Source organism: Sphaeramia orbicularis, chromosome 15 (assembly GCF_902148855.1).
Source record: "Sphaeramia orbicularis chromosome 15, fSphaOr1.1, whole genome shotgun sequence".
NCBI lineage: Eukaryota > Metazoa > Chordata > Actinopteri > Kurtiformes > Apogonidae > Sphaeramia > Sphaeramia orbicularis.
In genome coordinates, this window is record NC_043971.1 from 27,778,854 (window position 1) to 27,797,990 (window position 19,137).

General features: G+C 38.0%; 1 protein-coding gene across 19 annotated transcripts in view; it reads left to right on the plus strand.

Moving 5' to 3' along the window:
* Positions 1–9,702: 9,702 nt before the first annotated feature.
* camk2g2 (calcium/calmodulin-dependent protein kinase (CaM kinase) II gamma 2) overlaps positions 9,703–19,137 on the plus strand; it is a 72,324-nt gene continuing 62,889 nt past the window's right edge. For 17 of the 19 annotated variants that reach the window (XM_030155223.1, XM_030155224.1, XM_030155217.1 and 14 more), the window contains exons 1-2: positions 9,704–9,909; positions 11,033–11,127. In XM_030155223.1, coding sequence (XP_030011083.1) covers positions 9,845–9,909; positions 11,033–11,127 — 160 coding nt within the window. In that variant the 5' untranslated portion in view covers positions 9,704–9,844. Of the gene's footprint in view, positions 9,910–11,032; positions 11,128–19,137 lie in introns of all 19 variants that reach the window. The other 2 variants (XM_030155215.1, XM_030155216.1) reach the window with 1 other exon arrangement.

The window sequence follows — 19,137 nt, forward strand, 5'->3', positions numbered from 1 at the left end:
TCAGTATAACCCTCAGCTCTGCGCTCTTGCCTCTCCTTAGTCCACCTCCCTCGTTGTTCTTTTTCATTTTCATCTTCATGCTGCCCACTCGTTCGTGTTCATTTCGAAGATTGAGGTAGAAGTATAAACTATGTTTTGCTCAGAGCTTTGTGGTATACACTTAAATAAAAAAGCGGAGGCGTGAACAGAAAGCTCCCCAGTGGCTGCATGAGATTGTCATGTTAGAACCACTTGTGAAACAGATTAAGGTGTCTCATTTAGAAAACTTGCTGCTCTGTACACAGGAAAAGTACAATATGGAATAATAAAGGAAAGGTTGGACAATGCACCAGGATCTAAGGATTTTCTGTCTTTTTTCATCCCTATTATTTAAACAAATGGTAATTTAGTTAAAAGCATTCTTAAATCTCCCTTGTTTTATAGTTTTCAGAGTGGGTGGTACAGATAACAGACAGTACAGTGGATAATACCACACTGGAGGCTTTTGTCTATCTGATGAGAGACCAGTGTTGTGCAAGTTACTTCCAAACTCTAATCCATTACAGATTACTTGGTACTGTTATTTAAAAGTAATTCCTTACCTTATAATATTACTGTCTCAGAATTGTAATGTGTGACATGACTCCTGTATTGCTTTCGAGTTACATACAGACTTTGGTCATAAATGGCTCGTACCCTAACCTTAACCCTAATACAAGAGATAGGAGAGTAAATTTGCGCCCCTAAGTAGATGTAGACAGATAGCTCAGTAAGTAATGCTACAGTCTATGATAGAGGTTGACTGATATGGGTTTTTCTAAGGCTGATACTGATTTTTAAAAATGTGGTCAGCCAATGGCCAATATCTACAGCCGATTTTTTTTTTTAAAGCACATTGACCATAAAATACAATTGAAACACTCAGATAATTAAGATTTTTATGCAGCAATATAAATGAAATTATTAATACACGTACACATAATACTCTTTTAACATTTATTTAACTTCAAGTGCTGCCCACACAGATGCCTGATCAAATATCTTAGAACAATTTTACTACTGATCAAATATCAGCTTTCAAAACAAATTAAGGTTGATGGCCGATATTGAAAAAAATCAATATATCGGCTGTATATAATGGCCAGCTGATATATCACGCTGATATATATTGATTTTCTACCTCTAGTCTACGATGTTCGAATCCCAGCAGGAATGCTGGAATTTTATTTTCAACATTTTAAAAGTTCCAACAGGGATCACAATGCCGAGGATGTCAGTAGATAAATCTGCAATTGCTAAAGAATTCTAACTATTAATAGAAACGTTATCTTACCTTGTCATTGCTGATCACAGGGATCATGCTAACTAGCTTCTGCAGGGTTAGGGTTAGTAATGAGCATATGTCCATGTGGCCAATGGACTGTCTTCTGTCATCTTCATCCATTGGCTGAACACCAACAGGAAATAACTTTTGGATTCTTTCAGGTTTTACTGTCCTGCTGTTTTTGGGTTGTTGTTTTTTTTCATGTGAACAATTAAATTATGGGTGAAAAGTGTATTGTAATGCAAGCGCTATTGAACATGTACTGAGTAAAAATATTACTGAAAATTGATTAGTAATGTGTTACACTACTACGTTACTGCAAAAAGTAATCTGTTACTGTAATGCATTACTTTTGTTGCACATTACTCCCAATACTATGAGAGACTGAGGTGAGAATATTGCTCATGGAGCTTCAGAGGATGACATATGTGAAAGCAAAGCCTGTACATCTGATTCCCAGTGTATTGTGAAGTTAGCTTGCAGAAGTAAAGCACTGTCACATGATATAAATCATGGGAGGAGATGCAGAAACACACACACTCATAAACATGAAACTGGTGCTATGCAGTACGTGGGAGGGAGTGAGCTGTCAAAACCATCTCTGGATAATCAGCTGAAATTATCATTTTAATTTCTTTTGTAAAGTGGTGTGGGATAAAAAAAAAAAAAAAAAAAATCTAAGCCTTTGTCACTGTTTGGATAAAAATTATATTCCATATTTGACTAATTTGTCCATTTTTTCCACTTTGAAACTAAACCAACCCCTACTTGTAGCCTGTTTAGTAATATAGAGGGGTAACAATGTCTCAATAGGGATACATTTAAAAGAACGACATACACAGTGAATTACAGACCATTAAGCGCTGATATAGCCTTAGTGCACTTGTAAATGCCAACTCGGGGCAATGTGACAATTTAGAAGTTGATGAAAGCCAGCAATACATTTACATAAATCTAGTGAGTGTGACAGAATATCCATGAGGAACTATTAAGGTTAGAATATGAAAAAAAAAAAAATACTGAATGGCATTTGATAAAAATGTTTCACCACAGTTCAGCAGCAAATGGAACTGAAGGTTTGACCCCTGGGTACCGTGCCAAGAAATGACAGCAGCAGTCACTCCTTCACATACACCTCTGAGTGATCAAACTGTGATGGTACTGGTCAGCGTGACAGCGGAGAGCAGCAGAGGCTCGCCAGAGATACGTAGAGCAGCCACGAGCCAAGATGAAAACATTCCTGTCGGATGAGTCACTCCCCCTCGGCCTCAACAGCTCCACAACACTGCTGTTTCTGTATCATCACTGCTGGAAGCTTCAGCTTTTAGAGCATATTGAGTTGAGCTCAAGGCTTAACTGAGAGCCACCCTTATTGCAAATTCCAGCACTACATTAAACACCTTGTCATGTAATGCAATTTAACAGCATGGCTCGACTTTGTGTTTACATAGTAAGCTATAGGAAAATCCTGCCATAATTCATTTACTTCATTTAGCATGACCCTTACCCTTTCTATGGTGTAAAATATTTGAAATAAAAATTAAAAAGTTAAAACTCAGCATGCAGCCAGGGCTCACAGTGAAAATATGAACATGTTGGTGTTCTGATACAGTGTCTACAACTTATACAGTAGTAGTAACATCCATTAGCATCCTAATATATGGTAAACAAAAAGCACATTACTGGAATGAGAGGACACACTTTGTTGCTATTTAGTCAATTGTGAACCTCGTAGTGGTGCTAAAGGAAAATTCAAGAGATTAATGGAATTATTGGTATACAAAACAGTGGAACAGCAGTGCATTTAGTCATGTTTGTGGTAATTACGTCAAGAATAAAGTGTTCCAGTCACAGGTCAATCAATCCTTGGACTGTCTTTGAATGTAGTCTCTCTTCACAGGCAGTTTAGATAACAGTGGAAGTGTGTTTTTCGTTTATTTTGTTTTCCAAATGTTTTTATCATTTCAATATAAATTACCCTTATTACACTCATTGACTGTATGAATTAATACAATTTGTTGCCACAAGTAAGGGGAAATCACACAGTTCTGTCCAATTATCTGGATAAATATAAATCTTACTGTAACAAATTTACGACAATATATCGCAAAATGATTCTGCAAAATCCTGAGGGCTTTTCTCCACAACGTTCACCTTAAGTGTGATAATATAAATGTGTTATCTTAAGCAAAGAAAGCCACTGTTTCTATTCTGCTCTTTCAAAAGGTCACAAACTAAAGATGCTAAGAATCCCTGTTACTGCCCACCCTTCAACCTGCCACCGTACGACTTATCCAATGCTCGTCTGAAAGGCACATCGCAGAGAAACACAGCAATTCAGCAATTAATATGAAGGTACCCCTGCACCCTCACTAATTAAGCTTTCATATCGAGGCGGCTCACTGTAATTATGGCAGAAAGTGGTCGCACTGCTCCTCTGCTCTCTGCAGACGCTCTAATCATCAGCACCGGTTTCTAAACACTGTTCGCAGTTTCCAGGCAGAGAACAGAGAAGAGAGGCCCATGTTTACATTTAAACCTATTAAACATATTTATTGTCTTAAATATTAGTGTCTTCTCCTTTGTGTTATTTTATCTGCACCTTTTAGTAGAAATATCCCAACCACAGACTCACAGAAGGAAAATACTTTTATTTTTCTCTCCAAAGTAACATACATGAATGGGCATGCAAATAGAAATGGCAACATAGCAGCGTTAATGATTTGGCAAACAAAGTGGCTCAACAGTTTTCTATTTATAGTAATGTTAATCACTGAACAGCTGTGTCGGGTGGATGATAATGATCAGGTAATTCAGAGAGGTGAGAAAACTGAACAAGTGGATGTGAAGAAAGAATAGAGGCAGCAGGAGGAACCTGTGACTCTGTGGTTAATAAAGAGTTAAAGCTCCCCTCATCAAATGTGTAATATTACAGGATCAAATGCAAATATCTGTACATGAGATGAATTGTGATCAGAATGTGCAGTTCCCATTAACTGTATGAAGTGAATGCATCACACACACGTACACATTCACACTATGTACAACACTTATATACACAAAATAATTTATCATATATTACACATGATGCATGTATGTGTTTTTTGTGTAATTTGTCCTGCCTTCATGAATGTTGAATGGCTTTTAATTGGGTTTGTGTGGTTACAACACAAGTGGAAACCTGTGTCTAATTATTCCTATATTGTAGGAAAATCTTGGACATAATACAGTATTTGTGAAACAAACCATTGATTGGCTGTACACAATCAGGATGATCAAATAGGACTTATATTTGCAATAAAGTACTGTAATATTTGGGTATTTCTATTTTCACCTGAGTTTAGACCTAAAATGTGTTGCAGGGCTTTTTTATATTATCTCCCCAACTGGCAGAAGTAAACATGTAGCAATAATATGATATGTGAATTAATTTTCCTAAAACACAAGAGAAATGGAACAGTTTATAAATGTCCATCTCATGAAAGTAAGTGATAAAGTAATGAAGCATAACTGATGTAAAATATGCAACAACAACAAAAACATGAAAAAGACTTACAGTGGAAGAGTCGATAAAGCATAGATTTATGGCAATTTGTGATGTATTTTTGTAAGTTTGGGTCCTGAGGAGACACTAGATTTCTCCTTAGGGGCTCAAGATGACAAAGTCTGGAATCACCATGAGACGGGTCTATTTCTCATCTTTCACCTTAAAGATTTATAGGATCTAAAATAACCAACGCTCAAGATTATAGGCAATATAAGTACTATTTAATAATATAGGAGGGTATGTACTAATCACACACACATACATTTAAATATAATGTCAAGATAGATTATTAATACACCTCATAAGATACTGAAGCTCTGATAAACCGGCACATGGCTGTAGGTTATTACATAACATATTTTCTGTCTTATACATTAATGTTCAATCTTATAGTGAATGTTCTCTGAGAAGCATTCAGTCGAATCCTCACTGCTACGAGACACAGGGTGGTGTATGCATTTGGCTGTGAAGGGTAATGCTGACATAGTGCAATGTCACAGTAGCTAGTTATTACATGCAAACAGTGAAAAAAAAAAAAAAGACAATAACACAGACACATTTGTATCTATTGTTTGTGGAGTAATATAAATGTATCACAGAAAAACAAATGTGAAATCATGTCTGCAAATGAGCCTCAACGCTGATGTGTCCCTCCTCAATGAATAAATATTACATCTGTCATTTTGCACAACAAAAGCTGATAAATTAAGGCTTAAAACAGGCGATCCAAAATCGTTTTAGTAACAATATAGGATGTGTAGCATATTTTGTACCAATTAGCAGCTGGATATAGATGGTTGTTTTAATATACTCACACCTATGCATCCATTTATGTATGCTTTTCATCTTTAGTGTTTAATTGTTTCAATCATTTCTTTTTCTTTTTTCATTGTCCACTGAATTCTATTATTGCAGAATGCCATATATACCATGTGACCTGCATAACCTCATAAAAAGCCTAAACTACATCTTAACAGTGAATCCTGAGTACATATGATTTGCTTTTATTGGAGGTTCTGTTTTGACAACCACAGACAGAGCACAGTGGTCATGCAGCTCAATGCTTTGTAGCACCAATATTAAAATATTGCGGCATCACATCTCACAACATGACTTGGTCCATGGACACGGCTGCTGTTATCTGCTGTTCTGATGTCAGCTTTACCTTTGTGCACATTCACCTAACGAGACAGAAAAGGATGTTGTAACTGAACCTGGATCTGTCGCTCCTGGTACACCAGGAAAGATCTCGCGTGGCTTCCATCCCACCACTACTCTGCTGAATGAAAGACGAAGGCAGGAAGAGATCTCACTCTCACATTATTTTTGAAGCATCAAACACAGATCTACAATACATGGCAATACATGGAAATACACAACTACTGACATGTGTTTCCTCTTAAGTGTTGCTTTAGAGGGCGTAATATTTTTCTGTATGTGTATTTTATTTGTTCATATAATATGTGGCTGGTATGATAACAGTTTTATATGTTTCATTTAGCAAATATCCCTCTCACAATCCATTAAAATCTTCACCGTGTGCACTGAACAATAGCTCCATAAATTTAAAAAAAAAAAAAGTAATGTGGTTAAAGTGAATTTAAGTGAAATTTCACACTCCAACAACAGAGCTATTATCATCATGAGCATTTTTCAGTTTTTTCCACCATTGTGCCACCCTAGCTTCTACCTCTATAGAATTTGTCTCTACTGTTTTATTCTATGCACCAGTAAAGAGTGACAAGGGGAAAATGCACCACGCCAAAACAGAGAGAAGCAGCAAAACACGGAGGCGCATTATACTGTGATACAGGGAATCTGATTCACATTATTTTCACTCAAAAAAAAGACATGTTGTATAGTTATTATACCAAATAAAATCCATTCTGCTTTCATATAACAGAAATGCATGTGCCAGAGTCAGGAAATGGTAAATAGACTGAACTTAAATAGTGCATTTTATACACCTTAATGGTGCCCAAAGCGCTTTACAATTCCTCACATTCACTCATTCACACACACATTCATACACCAGTAGGCGGCTGATGCCATGCTCTACTGGGAGCAATTTAGGGTTCAGTGTCTTGCCCAAGGACACTTCAACACGTGGACAGTCGGAGCCAGGATTCAAACCGCCAACCCCTCGGTCAAAGGACAACTCGCTCTATCAACTGAGCCAGTACCGCATCTTTTCGACAGGGTTTTGGTTCAGAATAATCCAGCCAGTCAACAACGGGTCATGAATGTTGAAAGGAAGGAAAAATGTAAATTTGATGGCAAAACAGAAGGAGCACTGAGGAGTTGAGTGTTTTAATTTGCTTTGAGTTAAAATATGGGGTTTGTCAGGAGTTCCTTGTTCCAGCTTTAGACTCTCATTTGCTGTAGATGTAACTGTTTTTGATTTAATATCTTATAACATTAGACTGCTATTGATATTTTATTGATATTGTGTAATTACTAGCTTATGATAACTACTTGGTACAAATCAAATTCAATTTTTACTTTTGATTTTGTTACCACATTTATAGGTTCAGTGTATGAGATTTAGATTTGAAGTTGAAGTATACAAAATAACACTTGAATATCCTTTCCTTTTTAGATGAGTGGAATTTAAGTCTGGTCTGCAGACACACCAGGTGATAGAAATGCAAAAAAGAGGGGGAATAATGAGGATGAGGGAGTGAATTTGGAGCTCCTGAAGAAACACTGACTTCTTCAACAGTAGTTCAATCTAATGTAGTGAAAACATCTCTTATATTTGTGCACACTGATGAAAAAAAAGCAAAGCTCTCAATTTGCCAGTCGATCTACATTCCTACTCTCACTTATGGTCATGAGCTGTGGGTAATGACAGAAAGAACAAGATCACAGATACAAGTGATAGAAATGAGTTTCCTCCACAGGGTGACTGGGTTGTTTTCTAATACCATGTTTCCACTACGTGGTACATGCTTGACTCAGTTCGACTCAACTCAGCCTTTTTGCATTTCCACTACATAAAAGAACCTAGAATCTGGTACCCAGTACCAGTTATTTGGTACCTGCTCCGCCGAGGTTCCAAAATGGGGGAAGAGATACTAAAATGTGACATTTAAATACTGAAGACCACTGACTGGTCAGAAAATTGTTTCTGCGCCATTGTGTCATCAATGTGCCACCCACTATTTAAAAAAAAACTGATTCGGAAGTTTATAGTAAAATATACCGGTAGGTTCATTCACATAATGACAGCCCGCAGACCTACACCGTGGTTGGTCGAGGAGGTTCAGACATTTCTGTCCTTGGTGGCCAATGAAAAAATCCAGTGTGAGCTTGACAGGGCAACATGCAATGAACGAGTTTATCAGCAACTCTCTGAGCAGACGTCATAGAAGTTACGCGCCGCATTAATATAACGTCCAGGTACTCAACAGTCAATTGTATCCTGTAATGGAAACGGTCTCCAGGAATAGTATCTGGTACCTGAGTCGAGTTGAGTCATAGTGGAAATGTGGCATTTGAGATAGGGTGAGGCTCAGTAGAGCTCAGTAGAGCTGCTGCTGCTCCTCCACATCAAGAGGAGCCAGCCGAGGTAATTCAGGAATGCCCAACTGGAAGGAGACCCCAGGGCAGATCCAGGACATATTTGAGAAATTATATTTCTTGGCTGGGCTGGAAAAGAGTTGTTGTACCCCCAGAGGACCAAGGGGAGATGGATGGATGGATGGATGGATGGACTAATGAAAATCTATTATATTCTAGTAGATTCTCCTTGATTAACCAACATTTTGGACACTGGATCTTTAAACTGTGGGATCCAAACTGGTTTAAGAGCTGAAAACTAACCAGAAAAGGACACATGAATGTAAAAAAAAGTGTCACCTGTAAAAATATTGCTTCATATTTGTTTATATATTAAAGGACAGTGCATGTCAATCAAACAATACTGTATGTAAATATGTAGGTGTATGCAAAATGGATAATTTGCAAAAACAACATTGAAGTTGGCACGCAGAAAACAGACAGAACCTGTTAAGATCTTCAGACAGTTTATAAAGGAATCAGCCATACACCAGGCAAAAGCTAAATCAATAAAGGAAAATTAAAACAGGGCACAATGTAAACACACCATTAAAATAGTGATGACAGATACTACTCAGTGTTGACACGGACAGATAATGCAAAGTTTTATTTTTTATTTTTTTTTATACTTTATTTACAAAATACTGTATACATATATACCAGAACATGGCATGGAGAAAAAAACATAATGCTTGAGGTGAGGGAGGAAGAAATTAAATACTATTACATAAATACATAAATTGGTAAGTAAATTAGATAAAATAAAAGTAAAGGAAAAAACAAGAAGAGGAAGAAAAAAAATGACAACTTAAATTCTTCACATAAAGCTTTTGTCTTCACAGCTTTAGGGTTAGTGCAAAAGTTAAGTGTGTCTAGATAGGATTTCAAATAAGATTTAAAGACCACAAAGCTGGGTTTCTGATTGGCAAATTATCTTGTATGTACATGAAATTTCGCTAATAAGGAACTGAGGTTAAGAATAAACAATTTCTGAACAGGCAAATCAGTAATGAAGAAACCAAATAAAATATCTTCAATTTTCAAGTTAAAAGAAATATCCAGCTTTCTATTTAAAAAAAAAAAAAAAAAAAAAAAGATTGATGAGATAATGCGAAGTAAAATAGGATTTCATAAGAGAACTACATGTGGAAGAGGACACAACACCGGCTGACACACAGATGATACACTCTTATTTCCGTACAGAGTGAGCGCTCTTCACTCTAGAGGATCTTTACTACTACAGCTCCTGCTCAGCTCTCCTCCCTCCCTCCCTCCCTCCCTCCTCCCCCTCCTCCTCCCACTCCCTGCTCCTCTCTGAGCTCGAGCCTCTTCCCCCTCTCTCTGCCTTCACGAGTTCTCCTCCCGAAACCTGCGCGAGGCGGCCACTGAAGCGCGAGGAGGCGATACACCCCCTTTTCCCCACTTGGCTCAACATGGCTACAGTTGTAACCTCGACCAGATTCACAGACGAATATCAGCTGTACGAGGAACTCGGAAAGTAAGCGACCGTCACCTCCTCCTCCTCCTCTTCTTCTTCTTCTTCTTCTTCTGCTGCTGCTCTTGTTGCATTCAGTCTCTCTCTATAAATATATTTATTTATATATATGTGCACGTTTTTCTCTCTGTTGCTGCCATTGTGCGCGTCTAATTCAGTGTTGACAAGGGGCTGTCATAGAAAAAAAAAAAAAAAAAAAAAAGGAGGGAGGGGGGGGGATAAGCAACAATAAGCTGCAGCCAGGTTCATGTTAGCCCCATAGAGAGGCTTGCATTTTAATCCGGAACATGTATGCGAGCCTGTACCGCACCGTTCTGCCTGTCTTTGTGAGGCAACAAACGTGAAACATCCGCTTTGTAGGACTAACTTGTCTGTAATGTTATCTCCAGGTAGGTAGTGTGTACGGAGCCAGGGGCCGGTGGCATCCTCCGGCTCCTGTTCTGTCATTCAGCTGTGTTTATGTGCATTTCTCAGCAGACTGCAGGGCTACCTAGGCTACAGCATTCGTGAACCCCCCCTCCCTCCCCTATTATAAAAAGAAAAAAAAAAAGAGGATCAGGCTTTTGTCGCTGGCTGCACATTTTGGCTGTGTTATCATAAATGTATCAGTCCGCCTCCATGCAGGGCTTTAACCACATATCTCGCTACAAAGCCACTTTGTAACATCTAATCTCTGCGTGTGGCTAATAGAGCTGCTCCACCTACCAATACAGCCTTTAAAGGAGGCTTCTGTGCAAAATGCAAGCGAGATGAGTGCACACTGTTAAATGTTAAGGCTAATTCTAGGTCTGCCTTTCAGTGGACTCATTCTCCTGAAGCCCTACTCACGTTTCCTCCTGTAAGCTAATGACTGGGTCCTTTCACAATGCAACAAGCCCTCTCCCTCCCCTGTCACGCACTAGTAGCCAGGACCTCTTCTCACATCTCCAACATAGTATATCAGACAGTATCAATTATGCATGTAACTTCCTTTACCCCCTCTTTAGTTGTGTGGTTCTAGCATGCCAGCAGTGTGTGTCAAGTCATGCACTCTCTGTGTAACTCACACCGTCTTTGATGAACAGTTGTTTTTTGTTTTTTTTTTGTGATTAAAGTGCTTTCACTGATCCATTGTTTTCTGCTCCAGGGGTGCCTTCTCTGTCGTTCGGCGATGCGTCAAGAAGTCCACCGGCCAGGAGTATGCTGCTAAAATTATAAACACAAAAAAGCTCTCAGCTAGAGGTAAGCGTACTGTTTACTGTGTTGTGTGGATCAGCATTACAGTCAACAGTTGAATTAATGCAGGCTGATAGCTGACAACATTGGGCCGGCGTCCATGCTGCTGCTCAGTGTAATAAGTTCAGCTGTAGGCTTGTTATCTTATTTCTTTACGAGCTGTGTGCCAGCCTCCCTGTCCTGTCCTTGTCAGTGGAGATTCCTGAAAAGCTGGAGGCTACACACTTGGCAGAGCTGAGCCGCTGTGGTTGAAGTTGGAGGACTTTTCTAGTGAGGTTCAGTGAGCTTTGGCAGTTGTTCGCAACCATTTTTGGTTTGTTATGGTTACTGGTGGTTTCTGTCAAATATCTTAGAGTGAGGGCACCGTGTTGACCTTTACATTCCTCTGTTACTGCAGCTCATAGGAGGATAATTCCACTTTTCGTCAACTTAAGGCTTATTCTTTTACCCTCATCTCATCTCTACCGGTTGAACCAGAGGTGTGATTGCGATAAAGAAATCTGATGTCGCAACAAACATGTGTAAAGATCAGAAAGGTTTTGTCAACACAGTCTCAGGTGAGCTAACCTTTTGTGGAAAACAAATCTGAACAGGACATTTTGTAGGTGTAGTACTGCAGTCTTTTTTTTTTCTCCCACAGTGTCCATAGAACATTTGCATTCCCCATAATGACAGTTTTTGAGCGCTTGATTTTGGCTAGTGCCTGTCATGCAGCAGAGAAGGGAGATCAAATGTCATAGTCAGTGTTGTAAAATTGACATGTGAGTTGTATTAATTGATTTAATGTCAACTCATGCATTGTGTAGCAGTCAAGAAAATGTTCCACCTTAACCCCCTAAACACCCAAACATCCACCACCAGTCAAAAACATTGTACTGATCTAAATGTTTAGTAACTGTTGATCCACTAATCCTATCAATGTATGTATATAATTGTGGTAAAATGCAGTTTGTCATCCTGTCATGATCATCAGATATGATCCATTTTGACGTTTAGAGGCTCCGTAGTGAACATGGAAACAACGTCATCTTCTACAACAGGGGTGTAAAACTCATTTTCATTTAGCCCAATTTAATCTGAAGTGGGCCGGACCAGTACAATAATAGCACGATAGCCAATAAATAATGACAACTCCAAATTTTTTTAGTGCAAAAAATAACATTCAGTTATGCCAGTATTTACATTTACAAACTATTCAAACAAAAAGGATGTGAATAATGTGAAAAAAATGAAATTTGTTAAGAAATGTAAGTACAATTTTATCAGTATTCTGCCTTGACTTATCATTTATATGTATACATTGCAGATCTGATCTACAAAGGCACAAAACATTCAGTAACAGGCAAAATATTGTTAAAATTGCATTTCATTTTTTATAGACATTTCAGGTTGTTCATATTTGTTCAGATTATTCACATGTTATTATTAAAGGATAGTTTCTTAATTTAAATATTTTCATAATTGAATGTGTTTTGCACTAAATCAAAGAGAAAAATTGTTGTTGTCATTATTTATAGGTTATTATGATATTATTTTTGAGTTTGATGACCTAAGTTGCACTTTGCAAATTCCTCCCGCGGGCCGGACTGGAATCTTTGGCGGGCCGATTTTGGCTCCCGGGCCGCATGTTTGACACCTGTGTTCTACAACATTGATTCACCAGTAAAACCCATGGAGTTTGACAAATGTCAGTGTATGGAGACACTTGTTTTATGTCCAATTAATCATTTATTTTGCTGAAAAAGTCACTTTTTCTTCAGTTTTGTTAGAATAACCTTTGAATTTACTCTGAGCTTTTATGAACATCTGCTTGATCAGTAAATTAAATATAGGAAAATACCTGATTTTCACGAAAAAATGCAAAATGTTGAGAATAATCTTATAATAAATGGTGATAAATCACTTGGGAAAGACAAAGGGAAAAAATCAGTCCGAAGTTGAGACAAAATAGTTCTTGTGGGTTGTGGGTCTTTAAGGGTTAAAGTTGGCAGTAGGCTTTGACAGTGCAAACTTGTTTGTTCCACCCCTTTAACATTAACTAGTAAAGATGAGAATGCAGCAAAACATCTTTGTAGTCATCATTCACTGTGACAGTTTGTGATGCATTGGAGAAGTATTACAAAACCAACCTGTACTGCATAAAATGAAACTTCACTAAGCTATACTGTCACAGCCTGTAAAGGAACAAGACCTTTGCCTGCGCTGCACACCCCTCAGGATGAATGTTAGCAGTGTTGGCGTCATTGCTTCATTTGCTTAAAAAAGTAAATTAAAGAATTTGGAACACAAACTCCTGCCACAACCAGCTACATTAGTAGTATTGTTTGATAATACTTTAGTAGATGTTTGTTAATGTGATGTTACAATCATGTGATCAGTTAGAATAGAATAGTAAACTTACCATTCATGCAGCAGCAGTGACGCATCCTTTTAATAACAAACCACAACTTCTGCAAATGTGTCATGGGAGATAGGTGTGGTGCAATGCTTCATTGGTGCTAAACCTCTGATGAAATGTTTACAGCCCAAATTTGTGTTGGACTAAATGTTGTTGTGATTGCGCAGTTACAGATTATTAGCAACATTCAGCTGTTTTCACTGTCAGTTTTAGTGGCTTACATCTGCTGGCTTGTTTCTGAACTCACTAAAAAAGAAGAAAATTGTTTTTGTCAATCATTTAGACAGTAATCAATTGTTCTGTTGATAAATTCAGTCACAAGACACTTGGGCACTCAGTTATGGACTACAGGAAGGGTGGGATGGACATGAATAGCAGATTAGCAGAAAATGTATTTTGACATCTGATAAATGATTGGAGGAGGTGTGTTATTTGAAAAAAAGAAAATCATTCATAATTACCATTAGTGATGCATGTTTATAATTACAACTGATATTTTTGGATGATTTTCCCAAATATCTATCCCAAATATCTTCATTATTGTTTGGACTGGCTGTTCGACATGCTGCACTGTCACACTTCCTACTGACATATCACCACCTGTGCTTCAGTATTTGTGGCAGATTTGTTGTTGTTGTTATTTGTCTGCAGGCCATACTGTGTGTGTCTGTGTGTGTCAGAGCTTTACTTGTGTTGTGTGGCTGAATCCAGGCTCCTTTACCTGCTTTGCTTGCCTCATGTATCTGTATTTGGTCATGCATGTCTTGTGTTTCCAAGCATTGATCAGTATTGCCATATTGTCTTGAGCTTGTTGGGGAATAGTCTGTGATCATTTTGCATTCATTGTTCGGATAGATTCTATTCACACTTAGACAAAGTACTCAATGGAGCTAATAATAATGCTATAATTCATCACTATTTAACATCATTTTCCACTGTTTGAGATTCTACTGGTATTGTTATAATGACGTTTTCTTCTGCTGCTGTGGTTAATGTCACCTGAGTGGAGAATTAGTACCATAAGCTTTTTATTTTGAGGTGGTTTACTGGTAATATTTTAGAGCCAGTAAAATGACCTTTCTTCATTAGGTGTATTTGTGCCATGTAACTGTTATTAGTTTATAGGATCAAACTGGGTAATGTAGCGCAGTAATTCAGTTAATGAAGATTTCACTTTTTTAACCAATGTGAAAAATGCATGAATCATAAATTTGAGATTAGCAGCAGGATGAGGTGGCAGCAGGAACTGAAATCATGGGGAAAAAATGTCAGAATTTGCACGTCTTCATAGTGCATTTCTCTCCTCTTGGTCCAAAACAAAAAACTAAATATAATTATAGACAAAGTGATGTTGTTTCACACCCCTGTGGAAAAGGAAAGACTGTGTCGAACAACTGAATAGAGGAGTAGAATGATTGGAAATCTGTAATTACAGCTGTGAATGATGTATTTAAGACCCCTACCTGTGATTAAAAAAATCTGCATCACAGGCTGACTTTTCTACTGAATCCCACAAAAGTGGATAGTGGATTTTTGCTTCCTGTCAGGCCACTTAAATTTCAGTATACTAAAAGGTAATTATGGGATTTTTGCCCAATGATGGCAAAAAAAACTATGAAGTACTGCAAATTTATTGGTTTGTTGTAATATAATTGTGAATATGTTTCTCTGTTCATTGCTAAGCACATTACTTAAATTATAATGTACATTTTCACCATTGTAATTGCTTCTTTATGTGACTAGTTTTCTGTTGGATATTTTGTTTTAATTGTCAGTTGTCCTTAACACTAAAAACAAATCTGTATTTAACTTTTTGGCCATGTTATCTTCCATACTTACAATAATAGCAAAAGATGAACAGAAAAAGTCAATTGAATAGTCAGTTGCAATGATTTGTATGACAGTGAATGATCAACTAAAATTCCATGGTCTTGTTCTTCATGTCTGGGTTCTGCAGCTTTTTTCCCACTAAGTGTCAGACCCGGCCACCAAAGGTTGAGTGATGATGTGAACCACAGATCAGGGCCAGTTCTGGACTGATTACTCTGTTTTCCTCCCCAAGGGACGCAGGCTGAATTGCTCTGTTTCTCTCCCACCCATGTCGTCTTCCCCTCATTTTTATGTCGTTCTTTCCCTCCTCCCTGTTCTGTAAACACAAGATTGATTTGAGGAAAGATCTTAAAAAGCCCTTCTCACCAGGCGATTTGATCTGGTGTGTGTATGTGTGTTTATTGTGTAACGGGCTGTGCTGGCAGTGGTCCGGAGCCAGTAACCCCGGCAACAGCGGGGGTGAAACTCTTCATCCCATAGGCTGTCTGGCATAGAGACCACTTGTGTGTGTGTCTGATTTGTGGTCACAGTTATCACAAACACACATATCAAGGCATCGTCTTTTTGCACTGAAAGCACACACTCAGTTGCACACATTTCCTCCCTACTTAACAGCTCTCACACTTAAGTATCTACATACAAGGCCTGTCTGGACACAGTTTAACACTGTGAAATGCAAGTCTGCACACATTTGCTTGCACACGGTCTCACCTCCAGCGTGCAGTGCCCTTAATCAGAACTGAAATGCTTTGGTACTGCCAATGTGTTTTTCACAAACACCAAGAGCATATTCTCCAGCCTCAGCCATGCTCCTCATGCCTGCTGTGCTAAAAGAAAAGCTGCCAGTTAGGGGAAAAGTGCCAGTGTGTACTCAAGATAACATAGTTGTAATGAAAAGCATGCCTTTTATTTACAGTAACAGTCATGTAGATTATGTAAAATGGACTTACAAACACTTTTTCATGCATTATGGCTGTTCAAGAACAGGTCGAGTGGTTGCAGGGCTGCAGCAGCTGGACCTTCAGTGCCTTGCTCTTTGGCACCTTTTAAAGCTGTGTAGCCAACCCATGTGTGTTTTAAGTCACATCTCTGAATATTTGTCCTTTTAGTGTTTGGAAACACTGGACACGACATAGCACCGTTGGTGGTTCTACGTCTAGAGAACTGTGTGTGTGTGTGTGTGTGTGTGTGTGTGTGTGTGTGTGTGTGTGTGTGCGTGCGTAGGCGGGATTAAGCCCTGCTCTGTGTGGTTCGGGGAGGGCACATTGGCTGGCGGTGAGGTCAGCAATTATGCCTGGGTCGTGTGGCGTCACATGCAAGCGCACAGTCGCTCAAACGAAAGCACACACGTGGTCTGTCACTTCCACTGACATTCACATGTGTGCATCACCATAAATACATGGTCAAGAAAATATGCTTACCAATGCCTTCATGTTTTTATTATTCCAGTTTTTTCTTAGCCACGAGCCACATTTGAATAATTTCATATTTTCAAGCTATGATTGTTTAATGGGTCAAATTCAGTTCATTTGAAAATTTTGACAACGGATGAAGTCATTGAAAATGTAGATCATTCACCTAATTGTGATCTGTTTATAAAAAAACACAAAAGAGAATGAATGGTTGCTACTAATTTTGTATGTTTTTAGACTGAAGTGTTGGACAGTACGTGTGAGGCACATACTTGCAGTTTTGGCAAATCAAATTTATTACTTATTTATTTATTTGCATTTTATAAATGAGAGGACCATGGTTGGACTAGTTGAGCAAAAAGAAAAATGTAGGTGCATCCACTCTAAAGCCATATTTCTATATTAAATGAACTCATAAGTGGTTTATAGTCTAGTTGACAGACTGTTTAGCTTGGCCTTTTTGTTCAATAACTCAGACACTCACATTCAGTGAATGTACATCATAGAGCTGGATGCACTGGATGTTTAAGAAAACTCATTTTGTTCACCCGAATATTTTCAGTATTGGCGCTGAAACACATTGAATGCTCAAATACTAAATGCCATTGCAGTCGAAGGCTACTGACTGTACAAACACTGTATTTGTACTGTAGATAAGAAGTAGTGACACAAAGGCATCAATTTATAGAAGTAGATAGTGACAGTTACTGTGAAACAGCCGTCATGGGCAGATAAAAATCGTGGGAAACAGAAGTTAAGAAGGGAAATGTGTATGCTTATGCTAGTGTTCTTTGAAGGGCTTCTCATATGCCTGCACATCTTTGCGATGACTTCTGGACATTTCCTTCAGAGCCTGAATCATTCTTGTATAATTATTAAAAGTAGTGTGGATTAGAAATTCAAAAATGTGATTAAATCTCACTCACAAGAGCCTTCATATTTATTTAATACAGGAGCGCCCATAACGTTGCTCATCTATCGCCATTCATTGTGTAAGGTCCAAACTCTGCATATCTAGCCCGACAGAAGGAAGTCAGCATTAACTTTTGCTCAGTCAGCATCTGCTTTCCAGCTTTCCATTTATGGATCTCAGCGTCATCACTAATCTTCTGCTTTTACCACATCCAGTGATGATCTTACAGTAAGTGCACTAATATGTGAGTTACAGTAAATGCAAGTGAAAGAATAATGCCAGGATAGTAAATTAACATGTGTGTTCTGGTATCTGATTTCACACCTACTCATAAGTCACATAGAGCTGCTGAAACTATAATGAAAATCAGTGAGGTCACGATAGATATTTTGGATTTAACACATAAATAATTACCAACAGAGTGTATAAATTATAAGGTTCAATGCATCACATTCACTTCAGATTCAAGTTGAGCAATGAAATGGTCAAACATAAATATAATGGTAAATGTTATGTAATTATTCTGTCAGTAATCATACTGTACTTTTCTTCTTTCATGATCAAACTGCCATACTCACAATTCCTGTTCAGACTTGCCTCGTTCTGTGTAAGGTTCACTCTCCTGCATATTTGCATTTGTTCTTCTTTCAGTTTTCTTCCATGAATTTATGTAGAAGAATATAAAGCACCCAAATGACAAATATTATTGCTTTAAAGAGATTTGAAACACAACAGTAGATGTGTTTCCTTGAATGTAGTGAATGTGCATTCTGAAATTAGAAATTGTTCATTGAAAGTTTATGGAAATGCAAATAATTGACTTTTTTTGTGACTTTTCAAAAGTTTGCTTCAAATTTACTCAATACATTATGAAAGCACGGCTACTACCGAGAATGGAGCAGAATATGGAAGAGCATGCATTTTGCCATTACCAAGGTACTCTCATATTTGACTGTGTTAATGGCACTGCAGCTTATACCTGTGGATTTTTTAAAATTGCCCAATTGTGTATTTGAAAAGGGAAATGTTTACCAAAGTAAATATGGATTACTTAATTACCAGGTACCACCTCCTCCAGCAAAAAATTTTAACGTCTCTCGCATTTCTACGTAATGACATAAAAGTCGGATGAAATCCAGTATGACTGTTAAGACGAAGTCACATTGTAAACATCAGGCATGTATTTGATTTAGGACCACATATGAAAGGGCCTGGGTTTGACTTGGAGAAAAAAAATGGATTTGTGCTGTTCAGACTGCTGTATAAAAAAAATCAGATTTGGTTCACATATGGGCAAAAAAAGTCAGATTTTGGCCACTTGTGCCTGCAGTGTGAATGTAACCTTATAAAAGTCTTAGTCAGGTATAGTAAATCTTGTGAATTTTAGGGAATGTATGAGCCAGATGCATAGGAAATAAGGGTTAAGATGATAGTGTATTGCAGAAGTCATGTGTCTTTTTATG